Genomic DNA, 25,456 nt, shown 5'->3' with positions numbered 1-25,456 from the left:
AGGCAATTGTCTTTATATTATTAACAGTAATAGGAACACACTACCAGGAATAATCATTTCTGCATCATGCCAACCTGAACCTTCTATTTCACTGTATGAGCTGCTGGGCATCAAAGCCAACAAATTCGCAGAAATGCTCAGGGAAGGAAGGAGGGGGAAGAGAAGAAAGCCCAGCCTTCTGCCCACCACCATCCCCCACCCCAGCCATTAGAAAACATATTCCTAAATAAATAACGAGAAAGCCCAATCTGCAAAATATTCCACAGCACCAGGTGAGCAGAAAACCCCAAAACAACATCTCCAAAAAATATTTTAGACCACAATCTCCCGATTCATCCACCCCACCTCGGTTCAAATTAAACGAAATGCTATCACACTGCTGTGTTTTAAAACAGTGTCCGAGAAGGTAGAAAAGGTTACCCACAGCAAGCAAGGACTGCCATCCTCACCATAGCAACGCGCCTATTTATAATATGGTCTACCTGCATCAAAGGCTTGCACAAGACACTCAAGGCAAGTCTAGTGCTACATCCAAGCCCGAAGACGAAGCCGGAAACTCTCATGAGCATGGCAATGAAACACTTCCAATTACATTACATGCCACAATTATTAGCATTGACTATCCATTTTTTTTCCTCTCTCTACTCCAGTAAGAGTAAAGGGGAAAATGAATTAGGACAGTTTCGAAGACATATAGAAACCCAGCATGTGACTTTCTAAAAGTGCTGTGGCTATTTTTTTTTTAATGGTTAACCCCAGAGGCAGAGACAGGAAGGAGAGGTTGCGAAGGAGAGCCACATGTGAGGTTGCTGACTCTTCCCCGGTGTCCCGCGGGTTCACGAGCAAGGCCTCAGCCACTCACACCAGGCAGAAATTCCAGAGAGGCCCAGATCCAGGTATCCGCTGGACCTGGACCATGGAAGGAAAAAGAGGCTCTCCTTTTAGAGGGAGACACAGGTACCCACACCCAACCACTCACCTGCAAAAGGATTCTGATTTGCCCTCCACGGCCATGTTAGAATTTTCACAGAGATACCCAACTAGATTCCCAACAGCAGGCTCCTTGTTCCACATCAATACAGTAAGCGTAGAGCAGGACAGGGTCCTAGCATCAGGCAAAGCCCAGATTCAAACCCTGGGACGGCCACAGCCATGTACCCTTGGGCAAGTTCCCTAACATTCTTCAGTCTCCTCAGCTGTATAATGGGGATGATATAGAAAGTTGCTGTGGCCAATAGGTTTACAAATCTATAGAATGTTCTAGAAACTGGCACATAGCAAGAGCCCAAGAAACAACCTCTAATCTTTTTTTTCTTTTGCTACTAATATCAAGGTTCTTTCTGGAGCAGTGATGCTAAATAAACAAAGCATGAGTCCCCACACAGAACAGATCCACAAGAATACCTTCAAAATGAGGTATTCCTCATCCTTGACACACAGGCCATGGAATAATGCCAGTCCGGTTTCAGAGCTGGAAGAACGGAGGCTAGACTCACATTTGCACCAGTAATAATGCTAAGGTTCAAACCTGGTGGACCTGGAGGAGGTGGAGAGTAGCAGAGGGTGAGCAGCCTACAGGAACCATTAATGGAAGGCAGATGAAGAGTGACCCACTATGTTTTCATTCAGTCAAATGGAAGAAAGACAAAAAAAGCAGCCCTTTGACCAAGCTGAGTGGCACATAAGACAGAGGGATTCATAGTTCTGGACACCCTTGTCTGCTAAGTATTTTCTCTTCCCCACAGACTGTACGTTCCTACAGGGTAGGGACTATGTCATCGTACCTAAGCATCCCCAGAGCAGTGGACACATTACAGACCCCATATAAATATTTAATGCTGTGTGATGCATTTGGGGGGAAATCGCTTCGGCTTCCTGGTATCTCCCCTAAAGTGGTTTTTCATAAAAAATAAAAAAATTTTAAAAAAGGAAAAGATATAGTATCATTCATGTCATTATTGTAACAATCCTTTGGAGGAGTTATTTTTATTCTGCCTATTTTACCAACAAGCAAACAGAGAATTAGGGAAGCACCTGCTCAAGCTCATACAAAGTCACCAAGTAGTAAAGCTAGGATTCAAAGGTGGGTCTGTCTGACTCTAGAATCAAGCTCTTAACCACTTCCTTATTCTTGATATTTCTCTTGATAGATCATGTACATCCAGCAGAGTTCTTAGCTATGAGTAGATGCTCAATTAAGTATTTTTAAAGGAGAAACCCAAAAGAAATGGACAACTCAGGCTGTAGCCTCCGGGGCTCACAAAACCCTACATCAGCTATAGCTGGTAACGCATTACCTTGGCTTTGCAAACTATGTGAATAATTCCTTGCTTGTAGACATTTTGGAAAAAAGAATTCGGTGTGGGTCTTCACCCACCAATCTCTGCAAGAAAAAGCCCAAGAGCAAAACCAGGGATGTGAAATGGGCTGGACCTGAAATGCTGAGGTCCAGGTATTAAATTATGCCACACTAGAAATTTCCAAACCAGGGATCCAGCATCACCAGAGAAAAGCAGTGGGTCAGTGCGGCACCCACCTGGGCGGAGTTCTCAACCATGACAGCTTCTCAAAATCTTCCCAAGGAGGAGTGGAGGCCTCAAGAAAGGGAGGTACAAAGAAAATGCTCTAATACATCCTCTTAACCACAGCCCGAGAACTTCTCCACCAGAGAGAAACACCAAGTGCAGCAACAGTGACTTCTAAGTGTGCAGGCCGATTATAGCTTTACTTTCAAAAGAGCTTTGATTGATCTTTTTTGATAGACCTGAAATAAATTAAACTAGATTGACTCACTTGAGAATGGACTCTAATCCCTTAGTCAGATCCCGGAGAACTCAAACCAAACCAGCTGTTAATTTAGGCTTTATAAGATAAAGCATGAGAAATCCAAGTTGATGTACCCCAGAGCAAAGCTTACATCATCTCTGTAAGCAATCAACTTACTGCTTCTTTTAGGAACTAATCAGTTCTTGGGTGAGTGGGTGCCAAGTCTGTACTCTCAGAGCGAAACTAGCTCAAAGAAAGGAAGAAAGGCGAGAGAGAGGAAGAGAGAACCCGAGAAACACTGACTGACTCACTCCCCGAGCAAGCTCAGGAGCAGCCCAAGATGTTTTCGTTTTGCTTTCTGCAAGTTATCAGTCTTGTGCCCCAAAGCTACATGGCTTGACCAGAGCCTAACCACCAAGCGAGAGAAAGCACTGACACTCTTAATATTTCTTTTAAAAAGGTGGGGAGCAGAATCACCGAGAAAATATTCCCCACTACTTTTTTTTATTCCCTCATCTTTGAAGATCACACCGTCCCCTTTATCTCTGCTTCTGGGTGCCTTTGATTTGAATATAGGAAACCCAAGGCTTTCAAGCGGCAGCTGCTTGTGACACTAACAGAGTGAATAAGCACTACACACCCCCCCGCGCCCACACACACACACACACACACACTACGGGCTTCTTCCCAACCTAAACTCTGCTCACTTACAGGCAGCCCTCCCAGCTTTCACTAGTATTTTTTGGAAAGGGATTCATGTCTTCATCCCAAATGAAGGTGGGCATTCACCTCCAGGGAACCTCACCCCCCGTCTCACCCCGGGAGGTGCTTTCCGTCATGGGGGAAAAAAATACAAGGCTGCCAGCCTCTTGCTCCTCAACAATGATGTTTCATAGATCACTCTGTTTACCGAACATAAGGGGATCAAGAATTGAAATCCAATTTAAGGAATTATGGTGCCTTCAGACTGTTTTTCCTCAACAATGAAAAAAGACAGGCATGTTGTTTCTGGAATGAGGCCAGAAGAAACTGATCCTTGTAGTAATACCAGAAAAAAAGAAATCAATGTATGTGTTTATATATGTGCTGGGGGGAGGGGATGGCTAAAAATATGAGTTAAAAATCTGAGTAGCAACGAATGTGTTTCCTCCCACGAAAGGATGCTGAAGCTCATTTCAGTCTTACTACGTTATCTACCAGACAAGTAGAATAGGATTCATCTTTTACTGCTTCTGAGAAGAAGAAATTTAACCAGAGAAGATAAAACCAAAAACCACAACGTCTGTCCCCTTGCCTTCACTAATAGCAAAACGGACACCCAGCAACAGTTTCAACTTGCTAGGATTACGGATGTCACTCCCTTTCTACACAATGAACCACTGCCGCTCTTTACTCCGCACTCGCCACTGTGCTGGAGGGGTCCTGTAGGTTATCCCAATTAATCCTCCGAGACTGGTTGTATGCCCATTTTACAGATAAAACTGAGCCTCAGGGAGGTTAAGTAAGTGGGGCCAAGGTCCCACACGCGATAAATAGGTGTGACTTGACAGCCCGGGTACATCTAACATCAGTGCCAGGGCTCCAATCCATCATCCCAAAAGGCCTCCTTGTGCCCGCAAAAACTTTTAACTCCAAATTAAGTTAAAGCCATGCAGCCACTTTCGTGGCTGCTAATGGGTCTCCCCACTTCGTACATCCTGTGGAGGCATTTCACAGAGACCCAGAGAGTACACTGTCTACAAGCAGGTAATTTAGTGACGGACCTAGCAGTGTTCCGAGCTCCTGGGCCCCTAACTGTCATTATTAAGCTTCATCCTCAACCTTAATTAATTCTTCCCCACCGCCATCCCCAAGACAAGGTCCTCCCCAGAGAAAAAGGTCTCGTCTCGCCAAGTGCTACCTGGGGGAAATAGTTTTGTTGGTGGGGGTGGGGGGGAGGACTAAAAGGGGGAGGAAACTGTTAGATAAAGTAAATTAAGATATTTCTAATAGGTGTGGAATAAATCATCACTTGGAGGAACTAACCAATTAAAAAGGTACAGCACTGCTCTTGCCAAAAGCCACACCATCAGCCAGGATGCCCACGAATGCCGCGAAGGGGAGCGAAAATGTAAACACCTGCCACAGCCTAAGGCCACTGAACAGCTACCAAGGTCTGGCCCATGCCAACAAAAATACCAAAGCTTTCTGATTAACAAAGAAGGCTAAAATACAAGTCCTTTTTTTTAAAGGCAGGGAGGACTGGTGGGTTGTAATCAGGGCAGCCCATTGTTTTACCCCTCCCAAAGCCAAACAGGGGAGTGAGGGTAAAAAAAGTCCATTGACGAAGACTGTTTTCCGACTCCTCATACATCATATTCCATCTCTTCGCACGCTGCCCTCAGAAAAGCGCAAGAAAGCTGGCAATAAACAGGGACCAGCTCCAAGCACTGTGTTTTCATTCAGCCTCCTGCAAATGACAGAGGTCCCGGCTGTCCCTTCTGGAACCAGGAGGTGTTAAAGATACTAGGGCTGCCGTCAAGTCAATTGGGAAAATCAGTGCCGTTTCTGCACCACCGAGAACACATCGCTGAACACAAGCTCCAAGTTTAAGTGCGAACCGGCCTGAGCTGATCTCTTGCCCGGGAGCGACACCCCCTCGCCCCCGGGAAGGCCCAGTGAGCTGACCGGAGTGGTGGACATAGACACCCCTGCAGACATGGCCCTTCCAGGGCGCTTGGGCGGCTCAGGTCATGATCCCAGGGTCCTGAGATCGAGCCCCACATCGGGCTCCCTGGTCGGCAGGAAGCCTGCTGCTCCCTCTCCCATTCCCCCTGCTTGTGCTCCCTCTCTCTGCCAAATAAATAAATAAAATCTTTAAAAAAAAGACATGGCCCTTTCTTCCACGAGTCCTGCTTTCCTCCGGCACTGAGCTTCCAATCACAGGTTCCCAAGGTCTCTCGGCCCCAGGAACCCACTGATCGTCTTTGAGGCAAGTTGGAGGAGGAGGGGCTGTTCCACGCTTATTACCCATGCAGACAAACAACAGCCACAGCAGCCCGAAGAAACTCCCTCATCGAGAAAGAAGTGTTATTAGGTCTGCAAGCCAGGAGCCGGCCCTCTGCCTTTCAAACACCAAAGAGGACGCCTTTTAAATCTATTTTTTTTAATGAAGTTCTAAGCAATAGCAATGCGACTAAAGGAGAGAGCAGACACTACAATTAAAAGGCCACAAAGTCCTGTCTTGCGGTCACTAATTTCATGCCCATCAGAAGCATCAGAGTCCAGTCTCCCCCACAGATTTTTGTCTGGCCTCCCCAGGGGAATAAATTATGTCACAACAAACTCTTTCCCCCAACATGCCTCAAAAGGTACCCTGGCCTCCAGATTCTCAGCCCACTCCCTCACAGGAGAAACCAGATTATTTTGGGAGGGGGAGGGCGGAGGGGGGTAGGAAAGAAAAGCAAGAAAAGACAGGCCCCTTGTCACCTTGGCAGGAGTGGAGTAAGGGTGTTGTTGAGGTGACCAACTGTCCCCATCTGCGTGGGTTCCCAGGACATCCTGTTGGTCAGAGGAATAACACCACGAAACCATCCTCCCACACCAGGCACCGGGCTAACCCCCTCTCCCGTAACCTCACAATAACCTACCCAGCAGGCAAGTCCTATTATTAAAGCCCATTTTTCACAGATGAGGAAACGGAGGCACACAGCAATTAAGTAATTTGCCCAATTTAAACTTTTGGGCTTTATGTAAAAAAAAAAAAGAAGAAAAGAAAAGAAGAAGAAGAAGAAGAAAGTGATGGAAATCAAATACTGGAATAAAGAAAAGTTTGTACTTTATGGGGAAATTCTGACCTGGAAAGTAGTTAATGAGCAAAAAAATATTTCCTGCCAAAGGAGATGAGAGGAGAGCAAGGGAATCAGGGGAAATACACAGAACAGGAAGATCAATCACAAGTTGGTCTAGATGTTTCCAAAATAGTCCTTAGAGGCATTATGTAAGTAACACAGAAAGAGAGAGAAGAAACCCCAGGTGGGGGAGCATGTGACAGCTGAGGATCCAGGACAAGAACAATGACAATGGTTCTGCAGCGACTCGCCAGGGATCCGACCACAAGAGATCTACAACCTCCATGCTCCTTGGGAATGCCGTCCCCGGGCTCCTTCTCCTCACACTTCCCATGGGCCCGGAGCCCTGGCCACTTGGCTTCCCAAGCAGCCAAACTCATGAGCTATGATGGCAAATGCAAACCACAAACCATGAACCAAAGCAGAAGTCAGACCCAAAGATAAAAATCCACTCACAGGGAAAAAGAAATGATAACAGAACCACGGAGGCCAAAATCAAAACCATATCTGCTTTGCATGTGGCGTGTGGGTTTGTGTGTATACTTTCTCCACGTCAGATCACCAGTTCCTGGCCACATGTAAGTCACGGTGGGGCTACTTCCTTGACAGTGCAAACCAGGGGCCTGCAGAGGATCATCTGGGCCAAAACCCCAAGAAGGGTGGAAGACGGAAACCCCAAACAAATCTCCACTTATTCCTATTAAATAACAGTCGGGGATGGTAGGGACACCCAACCCAATCTGCAAAAACAACTCTCTTGGTGCTTTTTCCTAAACTATCCTAAAATTACAAAATCAGGTCAAGCAGTAGCACGTTTGTGGAGGAATGACAAGTATATTAACATTTATTTTCTGACGGGAGATAAAGGGGCAAATGTAAACCAACTGAAAAGCTACCTAAGCAAAACACAGTTTTTTTGTTTTTTGCTTTTTTGGGGGCGGGGGGAGGGTAGTGAGGGGGAGAATCCTCTCGAAAGGAAAGACTACCACATTACTGAAGTCTTTTCCTCACTAGAGAATTCAAGCCCTGAGTGCCAACTCTTCAGAAACAAATGGCTTCACAAAGCAGGTCTTCCTTCTGTGGGGAGACGTTTGTCATCTGCTTTCACTCACCATTATGAAAATGTGACAACACTGACAAGTTTTTTAAAAAACACAAAATAGGGTGCATAAAGCACACTGGGAGTTTGGTAAACATGTCCTTTAGCTGAGAAGCATTTCCAAACCTTCCTCTGGATTCTCTTTCAAGAAAAATGTCTGTATACCGTAGGTCAATGAGTTTTTTAGAATTAACAGGGAAACTCTTGGCTTCTTCAGCAATGATTAAGAAATAAAAGCCACTGGATTATGGAATAAAAACTAAGCAACCGAAGACCAGAAGGAGGGAAGAGGGGAGGTTTGGTTTTGATTTTAAGGATAAGAATTAAGTTCAGAGCTTTGTGAGTCCTGAAACACTTCCGAATTGAGTCTTATAGATTCCATACATCAATAAAGCCCTTATCTAGAACTTGATACCAGAGGGAAGCTAATTTTTTTTTTAATTCTACAGAAAATAATTTGTTTTAAGCTAAAGAGTTGATACTAACTATTTCATTTAGGTCTTTTGCTATATGTTTATTACCTCTTAGGATCTAATTCAAAAGGACAAAAATTCCTCTTTGCATACATTCCTTGCAAGATTTCAGCTCTGCTATAATACCAGAAGGTAACAAGTTAATCAAGAAAGCAACCCTCCAGGGCTCTGAAAAGATTTATCCCTAACACATACAGGTCATTCTACCCACAAGGTGAATGCTTTCTTTTCCTTTAGAGTCTGTTCTCCAGAAATCCCCATATTCACTGCCTGCTCAATTCACATTGTCTATACCCCAAGCTCAGGAGTATAAATCTGACAACTGCTTTCGAGCCAAACCAGACAGAGCCCCCATAAAACCCGTGGGCCACAAGAGATGCTCCTTCTTTCAGAGCAAAGATCGTCAGGTTCAGAAGCACATCTCAATGTTTCCTCTAGGTTCCAGTTTAATCACATTACTTCCTTGTTCTGAACTGGAAGTCGACCATCAAGCAGGTCAAATTGAGGGCTAAATGCGCTAGTGGTTTTTCTGCCAAGGGTAGATTAAATTATCCCAAAATGTTTTTTACCTAGATTCTACCGGTAAACTAGGTTGGAATATTCAGATTCTCAGAATTCAGTGTTGAACCATTACAGGAAAGTCTTAATTTTTCTTATTATCATCCCTTTATTGGTTTTTCAACTGAGTTGAAAGCTGGATAGAGCCAGAGAGGAAAATCCTAACAAATCTGCCTCTAGGAGAAAAGAATTGGCCTGAAGTAGATGCTAAATGTACACCACAAGCCCATACAATGAACTGTACCCCAATTACAGGGAAAAACTCAGGGCTATAACCTTCATTCACACCCAGCATTCCCAATGGTTAGATTTATGGGCACTGGGGGCAAAAGTGCATAACCATGAATTTCTTGGCGGTCCACTGCCAAGTTCCTTGTGCACTCCAGTCTTTAAATTCTCCTTTCAACAAGCCAAGTCTCCAAGTCCAGTCCATTCCACAAAAGAAAAAAAAAAGAAAATGACCAAGCCAAAAGGAAAAAACCAAACAACTTGTTAGGGGGTTTTATCAGCTCCTTCCAAAATAAAAGAAAGCTAGAGTCTTCTAAAAACACCCTTGGCAAAACTAAGAATAGAGAAGCCGTAATAGAAAGTAAAATTATAACTTTTCACATAAAATTGTAAAATTCCTGGGAATGCAAACTCCCAGGAAGTGATCCGATGAAACTGGATCCTAAGGTCCTTACATATCCTCATGAGTCTGAGGTGTGGGAAATACCAGCATTTAGCCCTGAAAGTTACTTCTCCAAAGTTCAATGTTTTCATTCATTTATTCAGTATATATTAACCACCTACTACATGCAAAGCTGGGTCACCACTATCTAGCTATTAAAAAAAAAAAAATTTAAATAGACAAAACTTCCAAACTCTCTTCCAAATAGGCATAATATTATATACTATATATTTCAGAGTAATCATCCCCTCTTAACTGCTTTCCAATAGAGAATCAAATGCCCCAAGATTATCAGTTTAAATGTAGCTGCCCCTTTCCTCTCTCTCTCTCTCTCTCTCTTTTTCAATCCTCATTAAGCAAAAATAAAAAGCATTTCCTAGGCCTCCTGTCACAACGCTTGGAAAAACCCAGAAGGCTATCTGGGATGGAAACACAGAAGAAGAACCTCAAATTTCCTTCATGTTTTGGACTGTCAACAGCATTTAGGGAAAACACCCCCTTCATTTCTGCTTCATATGTTTTCCTTGTTGGTTCATTTACACTGCGCTGCTCTCCTAGCAGCACTTAGTACATCGTTTTGTCATTTCTGCTTTCCCCTGCCATTAGGGCAGCCTCCGGAGCCGACACCCCAGCTGCCTCTCCGGGGCGGCCGGCAGCCCAGGCGCATCCCTTTCCCCCAGGTGGTCCCCGCTTTGACTAATGTTCACCAACACTCATACATCATTCCCAAATTGGTCCAAATGAATTAAACACAGCTCTGCTTAACATTACGAGATTTAAATGGATTTTCTCTCTACAGGTCTGCCCCATAATTGGGTTTATCCATCTTGTTGAAGTACAGTTTACACTTGCTAACATCACGCCAATTCAAGCTACATTTTCTGCTCCAGTGGCAGGAGCAAGGCAGATTTGTCATCGGATCATAACAGGTAATTCAAACAACAATTAGTTTGATGACGGCCCGTATGTCAATGTCTGCTCCCCAGCAGCCCGGCTCACACCCGATGTTCTCTGTTCCTCAAGATGAATTGTCTTCACAATTCTTCAATTTCAATCATCAACAATGCTTCCCGAATCAACTCAGAAACTATTGACACAATACTCTCTTCCCTATGGGGCAGCCTCACCAAAGCCCTGGTGAAAAGAATCCCCCAGTCCCCCTAGGCTGGGCCACCCACACCCACCCTCCCCACACACACACACATTTGCAAGTCATGGACAATTTCGGATTTCCACCGAAGCTACTTATTTTGGTGCCTCATCTCATCCTCAAAATTCCGGGAGGCACAAGGTTTGGGAACAAAAAGGAATGAATTTGCTTGTGTAGGTTCATCCATCCACAAGTAAGAAAACACTTGTTTAAGTTTTTTGAAGTTGCCTGCGGGAATTAATGACAGTCGACATGGTCTGAGAATACTCAGAGAATAGGTATGATTCTCAGAACATTGAGAATACGGTATGATCCAATGGATGACACTACTTGTCCTTTAAAAAAAAAGCTAACATTGCTTTCAAAAACCAACTAACCTCCAAGCATTTTGAAAATTAGAAGACAATCACATAAATATACTTATTATATACTATATATTTCTATTACATTTTCATATAGTTTGTTATATAGTATGTCATGTTATATATTATTATTATATTACATATATATGTTAAAAAATATAGAATAGGGGCGCCTGGGTGGCTCAGATGGTTGGTTAAGTGTCTGCCTTCGGCTCAGGTCATGATCTCAGGGTCCTGGGATCGAGCCCCCCATGGGGTTCCTGGCTCAGAAGGGAGCCTGCTTCTCCCTCTCCCACTCCCTCTGCCTCTCTCCCTGCTCATGTTCTCTCTCTCTCTCACTATATCTCTGTCTCAAATGAATAAATAAATAAAAATCTTTAAAATATATATATATAGAACAGTCCAACCATGGTTAACCATTATTTGAGTGATGCCACGGTCATTAACATAGGGTGCAAACAGATGCAATGAAGGAGAGCTGAGATCAGGTTGTAAGATACCAGGGAAAGAAGGTCAAGTTAGCAAAGGGGTTGAAGATCTATCTCAAATTACTTCATTGAGTATAAAAGATAATATTTATATATATCCTATGTATATATAGGATATATATTGTTTATTATTATAGTTATATATAATCACCCATCATGTTATAAAGGGGCTATTAAGAGGAAAATGCAAACAGCTGCTTCTAATACACAGGCACCAACCCACAAATGTCCTCTACTCCCTTTCTGCCCTCAGGATGCATTATTTAAACACACTCACACCCCCGGCTGTACATACCCTGCAGTCTCCTAGGTGTTTCTGCAAGGTGCTCTAGGGATGTGCAGATGAGAAAGACACAATCTCAGAAGGGCTTACCTTCTAGTCAAATGTTACAAGGACCAAGCAGAATTTTTAAGCGACATAAGAGAAACGCAAACAGCAAACAACAGAAGTCATAAATCTTTGTTACCCAGCAAAGATAGTCCAGGTTATCAAATTTATCATGTGTGATGTTTCTGACAGGAAGTAAAAAATACACAATGCGCGCTGGGCGAAGGCTTATTCTAAATCTGCAAACCAGGACCTCACACAGTTCTCGGCGGTAAAAACAGCAGCTTGTGTGTGTCAAGTGCCCTTCTGTGTGCCACTGACCTGCTCACATGCTTTATATCTCATTCCATCTCCCAACTACCTTCTGCAAACAGGTACGACCATGATCCCCATTCTACAGATTAGGAAACTAAGCCTGGCACAACCGGGACCCAAACCCAGGTTACGGGATGCCAGCGGCAGGAGCTGACCCCACCCACTTCCGCTTGTACCTGGTCCCTTTCAAACGCAGGGGAACTACCACGCCAGCCTCAGTGACAGGGCGCCTGCTTCCAACTATTGTTCTAAACCTCTGGTTCTCAACGGGGGTGGGGGGGGATCTGGACCCCCAGGGGACATCTGGCAAGGTCTACAGACATTTTTGACAGGTGCTAGTGGCGTGAAGACATTAGAGGCCAGGGATGATGTTAAACACACATCCTACAACACACAGGGCAGTCCCCTGTGAGACGAGAAATTTCCGGCCCAAGTAGTCAACAGTGCTGAGGTGGAGAGACATAGCCATTCTGTACCCACCCCCGCTACCAGCCTACGGCAAAGACCACACCCACTCCCAGTCCAGGCCTCAGTCGGTGCAGAATCTGGCATCACCAAGTATTGTTCCAGATGCATCCCTTAAAAATCGGGATTTTATGAAGATACTTCAAGGAGTCCACAAATGTTTGATTCTAATGTTTCTTTTTATAACATTATAGACATAAAGCTATACAGAACATGTATCTGCTTTTAACGTTTATATATATATTTTTTAATTTCAATGTATTATTCATTAAATTTTAAGCACCCTGAGAGCCACTCACGGGTTTTGGTGGAACCTTCAGGGGTAATGGGCTCCTGCCCTATCTAACTGAAGAGTGTGAGGAGATTTCAAGGTAAACTGTTAAAAAAAAAAAAAAATCACAACCACTTATCTGTCCAATCAAGATTTGATATCATGCCACCAAACCAAATGCCAGAGACAAATTAAGTACTAAGCCTGATAAGCCTGCCTATGTGAGCCACAACCCACTTGGAAATTTCTGTGCTTTGGGGCACCTGGTTAAGTGTCTGACTTCGGCTCAGGTCACGGTCCTGGGATGGAGCCCCACGTCAGGTTTCCCATTCAGCGAGGACTCTGCTTCTCTCTCTGGCACTCCCCCCTGCTCCCCCCAATCATGCTCCCTCTCTCTAACCTTGTCTCTCTCCCTCTCAAATAAATAAATAAATAACCTTTAAATTAAAAAAAAAAAATTTCTGTGCTTCACTAAACAGCCTCATGATTCTCAGGAACTTTTTAAAAAGTACAACCTCTAAAACAGAGTTACTAAGAACATACAACCAGCTGCTTGCCACAGATCAGACGTCTATACTACTTACTATGGCCCTAAGAGGCCCACACATGGCTGATAGAACAGTTGTGTTCATCCTTTTGGGCTGTTCTAGTCAAGGACTACCAGACACTCACTCTCTCTGCATCCTTACCAGCCCGCATACAAACCATGCAGGCTGGGCCCCAAGTGCCATAACGTGGTGGAGAATGAACAGATACAAATATCTCAACTCCTACAAATACAGTGATACAATTAGAACAGTTAGAAGTTAAAAAAAGATATAAGTAAAAGCCTTAAAACAAGATTGTTTTGTTTTATCTGCCAACATAATCCAATTGCTCTGAGCTTAAAGGAGACAGTAACTTCGTGAATGATAGACACACAGCCAAGCTGGGCTCCTAGATTCTCATCTCATCCCTGTCTCCACCAGGTTGTGGGATCTCGGACAAACCAATCACCTCTTTGCACCTCATTTTCATTGCCTTTAAAGAAGAGACCCTAGGGGCGCCTGGGTGGCTCAGTCCGTTAAGTGTCAGACTCTTGGTTTCAGCTCAGGTCATGATCTCAGGGTCGTTGTGAGATCAAGCTCCAAGTCAGGTCCCACGCTCAGGGTGGTCTGCTCAAGATTCTCCCCACCCCCCGCCCCACTTCCTCCCCCTGCTCTCTCTCTCTTTCTCTCAAATAATTAAGTAAAATATTTTTAAAAAATAAATAAATAAAACATAAAATCACGTGGGAAGCTTTTTTGGCAACAGGGATGCCCAGGCCCCACTCCCTAAAGATCCCAATCCAGGCGGGCTGGGGCGGAGCCTGGGCCTAAGCACCGTTCACACTGCTCGCCCAGGGGCTGTGATGTACAGCCAAGGTCGGGGAGCCCCGGCCCTAGCCGAGGGGTTCTCGGTGTGCTATCGCCAGAGGGGGCATCCACATTCCCTGAAAACCCATTAAATCTGCAAATGTCTGGACCCACTCCAGACCTACAGAACCTAAAATGTGGGGGATGGGGGGATGCCACAGTCCGCTTCTAACCAACCCCCCAGGTGCCCTCCAGGTGATGCTTGCTCAAGTTTGTGAAACCCTGAGCTGGCCCTAATGAATGGGAATCTTCAAGGAGTAAAACCCAGGATTCCATATTTTTTAGCAGTTCCCAGCTCTGATTCCTTAGTATACAGCCCAGATAGCCAGCTGGCGGCCACCGACTGGGGAAACCCCTGGACCCCCAAGCATTATTTTCCTCAGACAGTAGTTAGCTTAAAGCTGTGTCGCGTAATATCTCTCTCCAGTCTGACGGCGAGGGTTGAATCCTAATTCCTTGATCCTGGGCAAAATACCTCTGGTATCCGAGTCTCCGCTTCCTCATTTACAAAACGGGAGATAATGATGCTAATAAGAGTAACTACATCTTTTGGGTTTCCTTCTGTGTTGTTATGAAGAATCAATAAATAATTCATACACAGCACTTAACACCAGACCCAAGGCATCGGGAGAATTCAATAAGTATAAGCTGCTATTATTATCAACTGTTGTTACTGCCTTTGACCCCTAAGACCAGGCACATTATCATCCAAGCTACTCTTTCATAAATAAAGAAGCACCTCTTCTCGAGGCTTGCAAAAGTATCTGGCTCTCTTCACAGAACCATGGAGAAAGAAAGGCCTAAAGCTCATCGGAACCTCCAGGCACTTTAGTTTCTCACTCAAAATGAGAAAAAGTTATCCCAATTGAGTACTTGGCCAGCCCTCAATTTTTAGTTGGCACTGAGCAGCCAATAAACGATCAACTGATTGATTTCAAAAGACTGTAGGGCAGCAATTCTCAAACTTAAGTAGGCTGAAAATCCAAACTCTGATTAACAATGCAACTCCGAGACTGCACCCAAAACCTAGTCAGTCGGACCAAGGGAAATGGGGTGCTTACAAATCAGCATTTAAAACATCACTAGAGGGGCGCCTGGGTGGCTCAGTCATTAAGCGTCTGCCTTCGGCTCAGGTCATGATCCTGGGGTCCTGGGATTGAGCCCCACATTGGGCTCCCTGCTCGGTGGGAAGCCTGCTTCTCCCTCTTCCATTCCCCCTGCTTGTGTTCCCTCTCTCACTGTCTCTCTCTCTCTCTGTCACATAAATAAATAAAATCTTTAAAAAAAAAATAAAAATAAAAAAATAAAACATCACTAGAATTTAAGCTCCATGGGAACATGGGGTTTTCGTCCGTTTTGTTCACTGAGGAATTCTGCAGGGGCCTGGCACACACTAGATGCGCCATAAATATCTCCGAATGAATGAATGAACCTTCTTAGGTATGGACTTAAATTAGACCATTAGGCTACAACTCACCACTGCAGCAAGTGAATGAACTTTCTGAATGAGCGAACTGGTATCCAGAGGCTTTGTCAAACTACCCTGGTGAAATGCCATTGGTGTCTCTACCATTCTCCTAGCCACACGCACGCACACGCACACTTCACTCTTTGTGGAAAGTGGACATGAAATCTTCCCAGCCAGGTGTGGCAGGGGGAGTGAGGGAAAACTGAGGCAGTGACTATACTAAGAACTGTAGTTGTTTCTGGGAGTCCCCCCACTTAGCCCAGATCTGCCCCTGAACCCAGAAAGCAAATCCTCATAAGAAGTGAAAGGCCACGGAACCTGTGACAAGAGGACAGGCAAAGAACACAAGAGACTGCCATCAAGATACAGGAATTGCGTTATTGCAAACATCCTGGCCAAATCCACTGGTACTAACCTCTGGCCATTTTTATCACAGATGCCAAGGGTCTGCCTGGGCAAGGAGACAGACTGCAACCCACAGTACATCTGGAATCTTAATGATTTTAAGACATGGACAAGACTAAACATCAAGTTCACATCCAGGAATAAGGGGCCAATATGGGGCCAGGACACTCTGCAGTTTCTACCCTTCCCTCCTTGACTCCAGAAAGCATGCCGGCCCCGGAGGAGGGTCCTTGGGGCCTTCCCGAGTCATGGCAGGTGAGTGCTAAGACCAAGCAGAAAGGATATGCTTTGGTAAAGCTCAGATGGGAACTTGCAAAAGCCTGAGGACAAGAGGCAAAGCAACACCCACTGCAAAGTCTCCACCGCTCAGCTGTGTAAACAAATAAAATGGTCCATTTCTTCTGGAGCCTCTCCTGGTTGTCTTTGCGCACACACACAAGCGTGTGCCTGCATGCACGCGCGCGAACACACACATACACACACACACACACCACTTCACATCTTAAAAGAAAAACAACCATGAAAGGTCTACACAGTTTGTTTTTGTTGTGTGTGAAGTTATTTTTTCCTAAATCACATCTGACTTGGTGTTAAAACATCAACCTTTGGCCAAAATACTCTTAAAACAAAGGCTTAATTGGTTCTGAAGTAGCCCTTCTGAAAACCAAGGGAAATCTCTTCTGTGGGTCTTGACCTTGATTACAACACTGCTCTTCGGGCTGGAATAATGATGAGTGGAGGAGTCTCGGAAGAGAGGTCTTCAGGGAGGCAACAGGGATGCCTAAACACTCATCCACATTCTCTGGGAGGCACCTGCAGTGTATGGGTCCACCTCTGCATTCAGCCTGCAAAATCTTCCCAGGTTAATGGAGACAGTGGGAGGAGTTCCTAGGAACTGGGGCCAAAAGCCAAGTGGCTGTGTGAAGGCAAACTGGCCTCTGACCACACCTAGCTCACTTTACTGCTCTCCTCTTCTGTATCACCCACATACCTACAACCACTCAGCCAAGGCACTTCAGTGACGACACCTGAAATCCGGCATTCAAACCTCTCTCAAAAAATCGATGCAAAGCTAAACACACGCTACCCCATGCCTCCCCAAGGCCACTCTTGGATATGAAGAACAGAAACGGACACACATATTCCTCCGAAAGATGAGGCTGAGAATGTTACCAGGACCTTATTCATAAAAGCAGAAAATTGGAGACAATCCAAAAATCCAATAACACAGAAAGGATGTGTGCATTGTGTCATACTCCTAGTTGAATACTAATGGCAATTAAAAAAAAAAAAGAGTAGACTATTGCTACATACAATAACAGGAATATAACTCAGACATAATGCTGAGTGGGGCCAGACATGAGACAATCCATTCTGCACAATCCCCCTTCAGTGAAGCTAAAAAACAGGTACAACTAATCCATGGCAATAGATAAAGCTATTCCGTGGTGAGATTTGGGAGTGGGGGGGGGGGTGGCAGATGACTGGGAAGGGAGGGAAACAAGCGAGACTTCTGGGAGGTTGGTAATATTCTCGCAGGGGCCAGCAAACTACAGTCTGTGGGCCAAATCCAGCCACTGTCTGATTTTATAAATAAAGTTTTATTGGGACAAGGCCACATCTATTCCTTTAGGTATTATTTTTAGTTGTTTTTGCACCACAATGGCCAGAGTCGAGTAGCTGCCATAGAGACCATATGGCCTGCAAAGCCTCAAATATTTACTATCTGGCCCTATACAAAAAAACTGTTCCAACTCCACTCAATATATTGGCCGGGGTGATGGTTTCATGCATGTTCACGCATGTAAAAGTTCATCCATCTCTCCACCAAAGATCTATGTACTGTGCTATACTTACATTACACTTCAATAAAACTTTTTAAAAGTCAGTAGAGCTAAATAACTATGTCTTTTTGTTGTTTTTAAGGCCTGTTAATTGTCATTCCAGTTAGATTTGTGTTAACCACTTAGGGAGAATATGGCCATTTGTGCTACTCTTGTCTTTCCGAAGTTGAGAGGAGTTAGGAGATTGTCAAAAAGCGGGGAAGATCCCAAAACAGCAATTGACATTGTGTCCAAACTTTTCCCAAGAACGAGACGTGGCTACAGAATCACTCGGAGGCCATTCACATAAACGGTGAACTTGGCCAAGGCCTGAGATTGCAGGGGATGGGAAAGGAAAGGGGTGTGGACCTCATGTGACGCAAGGTGTCATACTCCTCGAGGTTATTTTAGGATACAGCTTAGGAGAGCAACACGCTCAGCTCATATTGAAATACGGTATTTATTAGGCTGAATCAGTTTTAAGTTTCCAGGGAAAGAAAATTCTGCCCCAACAATCACACCGCATGCAAGCCTTACACTGGAGAATGACGCAAAGGGAAAACGTCAGCTGTACTCAACCCCAAAGCAGTACCATCCTCATCTCTATACCCCCACCCTGCAGTCGGGCTGCCGCATGCATAGGGAATAATTTTGTGTCTGAGATTTCCCCTTTTCTCCCTTTGCTTCTTCTGGTTTCTGCCATTTATCCTTTGATGATCAAACTACAATTACAGCTAGATGCCATTTGGCTTGGCCTCCTCCCGGTCCAGCAGAGATTGGGAGGGGGCAGAATGAACTCTGAGAGCATGCCGGTGCTGGGTCTCTAACAGAATGTCTCTCTGTTTGCCCACATGGGCATCAAGCCTTAGCAAACAGAAGCAGGGGAGAACAATACTACCTGTTCATGGAGGGATAGTAATGGTTTCAGTCCTCCAAACAATGAGGTCTGTAATTTACTCCATCTTCCTCCTGAGAAAGAGCTTCACATGGCCTGCACCGTGCCAGGTGGTTTGGAGAAAGACGACCTGCTCGGTCTAACAAGGGACACTTCAGCAGCGGGTGTAAAGACACAACAGCTGCTCTCGTCTCGGCTGGTCTCCCAGTGACATGGCCCCAGCCAGCCCTGCCACACCAAGACAGGGATCACTATGCTATTCAACCTTTAACAATTCCCACACCGCGGGCAACAGGATCTTCCAGCGCTCCACGAGAGTGGTAGGCCTCAGGACACTTGTCTGTGCATCCCTCCATTCATCAAGACTTAGGGTTTGGGCTTGCTCCCCATCCAAGCCCTGAGTCTAAACCAGTTTCCAGCGGCAAGACTCACTACGCTGCTAATCAAAAGGAAGAAGGGTCCACTAGGAAATGTGCCAGCTAGAACAACTGCACAGCACGTTCAAGACATCAGGCTGGAAAATAGCTGGGGGTAGAGGGGTAAAAATCAAGATCCCACCTTCCCCCTCAAAGACACAGAGAGATCAGCAGCACAATGCAGACAGAAACAAAGTATTTCAACAACAAGTTACTGTTGCCTTGAAATAAGTACAAAAATACTAGGGATCCAAGATACAAAAAATGTCTGCTGAGTCAGACTTTTCACGGCGGGGGGGGGGGGTGGTATTCACAGTTTAGCTGGGGCACGTGGCTGCCTGAACGTCTTATCCAGGAAGATGCAGATTTGAAACAGGAGAGCCACCAAGATGCGACATGGCTCTAGTCTGGTGAGACCCCCCACACACACACACACACACGTTACCTGCCAGGGTAACTACAAGATAGGGTGCAATGGAACAACAGAAATTAGTCAACCAACTGACATCAACTTCCAAGAAGAGAAGACCTAGAGCCAGACTTCAACATCACAGCAACAGGTTTCAAAAGCCTCTCTTCAAAGGGTTAAACCAGAACCCTCAAGAAGTTTTGGTACCGTGAGTTACACCATGTGTAACATCCATCCTGGCAAAGCCAGGCAAGGCAGACAGACGAAAATCGTATTAGTCTGCTCTCCCTCGACTACTGCATTCTGTTGGCATCGGTTCAGCTCGGAGTCTATATTAGTCCGTGATTTGTTTAGCCTTTGGATTTAAGAGAATGGAAGTACTACGTGAGCAGGAAACAGGACACTCATCAGAAGCTGGGATCTGTCACCTCTCCCTTCCAGCACTTTTAATGACATATATCAACAGGTCCAAGAGAAATCAACATTTCAGGACTATCAGGTCAAAAGCAATATTCTTAGCACCACTTAACATGATTTGGATCGACCAGAAACAACTCGCTGGCTGTCACACAGCCTCCTCCACCTCTCCACCGCACCGCCCCCCCACCTGCCCAATGCTTCCAGTTCACAGTTGGCCACCTCCTCTTACACCCAACTAAAGATTCTTCCCTAAGCCAAAAACAAGAGCCAAGCTGGGGTCTGGGTGCCCATTACGCCTGACCAAGAAACTTAACAAAAAACAAAGGCTTGTCTTTCTTTCCATCATCTTTAAATCATTTTGGCAGCACTTCTGTTCATTTCTTTGCTTCCCACCTCCCCCAGTGAATCAACCACCACCAGCACCATCACCACCATCACCATCGTCATCACCAACATCACCACCATCATCACCACCATCATCCCCATCACCACCATCATCCCCATCACCACCATCAATCCCCACCATCATCATCACCACCATCATCCCCATCACCACCATCATCCCCATCACCATCGTCATCATCATCTAGATTGGGGGAAGGGGCAGAGAATAAAAGACACAAGAGACCTACATATTGACAATTCAAGCTTCAGGATCTCTTGCATTTCCTACCTGAATTGCAATCTGGTGTTCAATCGTTTTGTACGCAGAGTAATGTGTGCTCCCGGACTGAAAATGGAGCTGTAGAAAGAAACCAAATCAAAGCGTTCTGCTTATGTCACAAACTACAAGAAAACATCTTAAGCAGTTTATGAATAGCAGACAAACCTTCCTAGATTGAACTGCAGTCTTGGCATTCAATCAAGACCTGTGTATTTTTATTTGTTGCTATGGATAAGATGATCATAATAATCAAAGGTAAAGTTTAAAAAAAAAAAAGCACCTATTCAATAAGCAAAAAGGGAGGGGGAGGGGGCCAGGAGTGAGAATCAATGACATGAAAAGGAAAGACGGATGCCCATTAAAACATAAAGGAAGCCAGTGTGCTGAGCGGGATGCTGCGGAAAAATTAACTGTGGGCTGCAAACAGTCATCAGAATTGCGACATGGAGGCAAGAGGAAAGGTTGTGAGAAAGGATTCTGAGAAGCCACAAGACTGCAACAGGTACAAGCTCTCCACCATTCTAACAACTGGGCTCTTGCTCCCAAACACAGTTCTATTTTGGGGAAAACATATGTGGCAGGCAGAATTCAGGGGCCCCCCCAAAGCCTTATACATTCTTTTGCAATGACTAAGCTATCTGTCCCAGAACATCTTGCCTGCACTCTAGGAATCCACACTTCCCCAAAGAGGGAGCCAACCACGGCCAAAAGGCCACCGAGTGTTCTCAGGACCACCTATTCGGTGGCCCCTGGCTAAATGCTCGCCCCTGGCTCCCTCCAACTTTCCACAACAGAGGGTTAAGTGCCTCCTGGGCCTTTTGCTCTGAAGCCCTACAGAGCCCCCATCAGAGAAGTGGGCAGAATACTGAGATTCTTCACCAAGTTCTCCTTTTCCCAAAAAATACTTGTTAATCTTGGGATCCTCCAGATGGGGAAAACAAACACCATCTGTTGGTTTATCTTATAAACAATACACCAATCACTAAAGGATCTCAACAGCATCTGAAAATGCATTTCAATTTGCAATACATGAACAAATGAGGAGGAATTAGATGGTCCTGGGAAATCCGTGCCCATTCCCCTCACACAACAGGCATCAGTGATGATTCCAAACCACTGCTATTCCTGCTCCTGTCCTACTGCAGTGGCCGGAACACTTCTCTCTTATTATAACAAAATGTAAGCTAGCTTGCAAGCGGGCTTCAGATCCAATTATTTTGGATCTTGGTCCTTGCATGAAAAATCATTCAGTCCACACAGGTTTTGAAAAAAAAAAAAAAAAAAGACAAAAAGAAAAGAGAAAAAAAAGAAATTCACAGAAGAACTTTTGAACCAACTCAAAATAAACACAACACAGAAGTAGTCAAATTAAAAAAGTCTAAATTTTTATTGCTCATGGGAAAGGCTCTAAGTCCCCACTTTAGCATACAATGGGCTCTTATATCATTTTATCTACTCCAAATAAACAATCAAAACACTGCCTATATAGGAGTCTGCTTGCCCCCAAAACATATTAATCAAGTTTGAAAGGGGGCACAATACAGATGAGGCCAAAAAATACATTTTTTTTCCTTTACCTGTCAAAGCAGAATGATTGAACCACACTCCCTAAAACAACACAAGATGTACCCTGAGCAAGTGAAGGTAACGCCCCACGCCCTCCCAGCCCCACCCCTCAGAAACAGTTCGTCCAAGTGAATCGGGGGAAAAAGAAAGATGAATTTGCACCCTTTGCCCCCCTGTCCTTTCTGTGAAAACTGCCAGTCAGGAAACAGCAATTGCACTAACTTGTGACAATTCCACATCATCTTAAAACAACTTTTGTGCTAGGGACAGGTTCCTCTGCGAGTTTGGAATTCTTGGCTGGAGAGGAGCTCTTGGGCGGGGGTGGGGAGGAGTTCTCCTTCTAGGTCGAGAGGCAACAGTAACAACGTGTCCCCCTTTTCACCAGGGTTTTATTCTCCTCTTTTCCAACTGCCCGATTCAGAGCTTAATGGAAACTTGTCCAAGCTTTTCTTCCCACAAACCCTGCAGAGCCCCTATAGGCAATCTGTGTGTAACCACAGGAATCTTAGATTGTCAATTAAAATTGAATGGACACCTGATAACTAAGGATACGTCGTGGAAACAAAATTTCATATAATCACAGTCTTATGAATAAATTAATGAAACTGTGGCTAATCCAAATTCAATTTTCACTTGTCCGGTTCCATTCTTAATCCTTATGTCCAATCACCACCCGGACAACACAATCCCAGACAGAATACCACAATTAAAACAGTAAAAATGCAGCTGCAACGTCCTTAAGAATCTAGTTGGACAAAGTTAATTTAACACACACACACACCCCCCATCCTAACACCCCCAAGCAACGTAACTTCCCTCCTCAGGTGTCCAGCCACACAGAACAACCTGGACCAGCTCAGAAATATACACAGCACAGGTTCCAATCGGATCTTTACTCCCAGCCAGTAACCACTGTGTTGGGACGCACGGGGAGCTAAACTTCCCCCAGCTACAGTGACAAAGACTGACAATATTCTTGTTACTCCTTTGGATTTCCACCCCCTCTTTTCCCAAATACTACGTTCTTAAACATAAGACTTTCCACGGCTCTTTGACTTCCCCGTAAAACACAAAGATGCCGGGCGCCTGGGTGGCTCAGTCGGTTAAGCGACTGCCTTCGGCTCAGGTCATGATCCTGGAGTCCCGGGATCGAGTCCTGCATCGGGCTCCCTGCTCGGCGGGGAGTCTGCTTCTCCCTCTGACCCTCCTCCCTCTCATGCTCTCTGTCTCTCATTCTCTCTGTCTCAAATAAATGAATAAAATCTTTAAAAAAAAAAAAAAACACAAAGATGCCTTGTTCGTTATGGTCTAGCTTTTTAAGACAAAGACAAAATACAAGGACCCAGTAAAAACCTGGCATGCTGGACTGGAACAAGAATTTATTTATCTCTCTGTAAAAAACCTCTAAGGCAGGCAAGGACAAGAGATGGCAGCCTTTTGTTTTTCAGAAGATGAGGGGAGGGAGGTTGAGAGGTCCAGCACAGGCTCAACTGAGTTCAAGAACCAGGCTCCCACATGCCCCCAACCCTGGGACCGCCCTGCTCCTGGTCACCTGCAGCACCCCGCGTCACTTCCTCTGCCAGCAAGTATAGCTGTTACACCGTGGACATGCATCGTGTCCTCCCCATGGTACCTCCCTGGGGCATCCTGGGGTGTCACCACACGAGAACTCCAGGGTACTTTTCATTTAATTCCTTCCCATGAAACTTCCAACAAAATAAACCTTCCCTTCCTGTGTGCTTGTCTACAATGGCCACCCCACCCACCCATTCAAACACCCCCAGATGATCTGGCCCTCACTTGTCCAGAGGAAGAACCACGAAGATGGGGCGATGCTCAGCACGGGCTTGCACAATTCCCCGGCAATTAAAAAACCAACAATTGACAATTAACTGCTTCCCATATTATTACCGTATCTTGATGTCTCTTGTTTTATTTCTAATCACTACTACTGGCCCTTAATTTGATGTTGCAAATACAAGACCTCAGAGAGATCCAGAGGCGAGAGAAAAAGGAAAACCACTTTTTCAACCACAGAGATCTCATCCTCAAAGGAGACTGAAGCAAGTAAAACCCTGTGTTGGTTTTTCCAACACTAAGTGAACTTCCAGTGTGATGAAGATTAATTTTTTTAGACCTATTCACTCCACTAAATTGGGAAAAGGTGGAGCCTAGGCTTTATTTTCCATTTTATCACCTGGCTTTCTTTCTTATTTCAAGAAAAAAAAAAAATCCAGATTCATTCCCCTTTTAAAAGGTTTTGGTTTGGGGGGTTTAGGGCCCACTTTTACCCTATAGCTATTACCATGAGCCACCTGATGCTTAATTCCCATGTCATTAGCTTAAAAGACAATACTTTTGCTGCTGCTAGTACATCTAAGACTTTTTCTTAGGTCATCAGTCCCTGTTCAGGACACAGACAGCACCCCTACTCCCATGCAGCGAACCACTTCCATTTAATGGGAAATAAACTTCTGACCAGGACTCTGGGTTATGGCCTGCCCTTCCAAAAAGTGCCAAGGGGGCTCTAGCTTCCACAAGGAAAGCAAAACCAGCACTGACTGGTAGGTATGCCGGCTTAAACATTCCTCCCCAGATCTCGACACCAAACATTTGTACCATCCTAAAACAACAACTTAACAAAGGCATCCCCTTTTCACTTCCTGGCATTCTCCTTCAGAAATTCTGCTGCAACAAAACGCATGCCTTTAGACACAAGAACAATCTCTCCTACTGTCTCAATGTTCCATCCAAGGTCTATTTACCCTCATTAATTTTTCTTTTCTTTTCCTCAACCTGAAACCATCAGCTATGAGTCAGAGAATGATCATTAACTTTTACAGCTTCCATACACATCCACCTACTCACATTTGGGGAAAGAAGACTTGCAACATTGCCTGAGACCAAAATCCTCCATGAAAGAAAAGGAGGGAAAAAAAATGACTTCAAGAAAGTTATAGATGTAGGTCTATGGGGGGTGGCAGGGGGGCTACATTCATTGTTTTTCCACTCAGTGCTGCAATCTGGTGCAAAAAGAGAAAAGTTGAACTTGGTTATGGTGATAGGCATTTCTGGGCTGATTTCTTAAGAAAAACGAGATTTTCTTTAAACATCAAAACATAATTAAAGTTCTTAAACCGGGGTGGGGGGGAAGAGGGGAATGAAGTGAATCAAGTTTCCTACTCTTGTACGAAATACATTTCTAGCATATAAAAACACGT

The 25,456-nt window shown here is 44.8% G+C and overlaps 1 protein-coding gene across 30 annotated transcripts in view; it reads right to left on the bottom strand.

Annotated features, from left to right (window-relative positions):
• Positions 1-25,456, bottom strand: part of TCF7L2 (transcription factor 7 like 2) — a 195,101-nt gene that overhangs the window by 160,826 nt on the left and 8,819 nt on the right. For 17 of the 30 annotated variants that reach the window (XM_035029130.1, XM_035029104.1, XM_035029110.1 and 14 more), the window contains exon 4: positions 20,679-20,747. The exons of the other annotated variants lie outside the window; for them this stretch is intronic. In XM_035029130.1, coding sequence (XP_034885021.1) covers positions 20,679-20,747 — 69 coding nt within the window. The remainder of the gene's footprint in view (positions 1-20,678; positions 20,748-25,456) is intronic. 30 annotated transcript variants of the gene reach the window in all.

Source organism: Mirounga leonina, unplaced genomic scaffold, assembly GCF_011800145.1.
Source record: "Mirounga leonina isolate KUSES-001 unplaced genomic scaffold, KU_Mleo_1.0 Mir_114, whole genome shotgun sequence".
Lineage (NCBI taxonomy): Eukaryota > Metazoa > Chordata > Mammalia > Carnivora > Phocidae > Mirounga > Mirounga leonina.
Note: the sequence above shows the minus strand (reverse complement) of the source record. Positions and strands in the feature narration are given on the sequence as shown.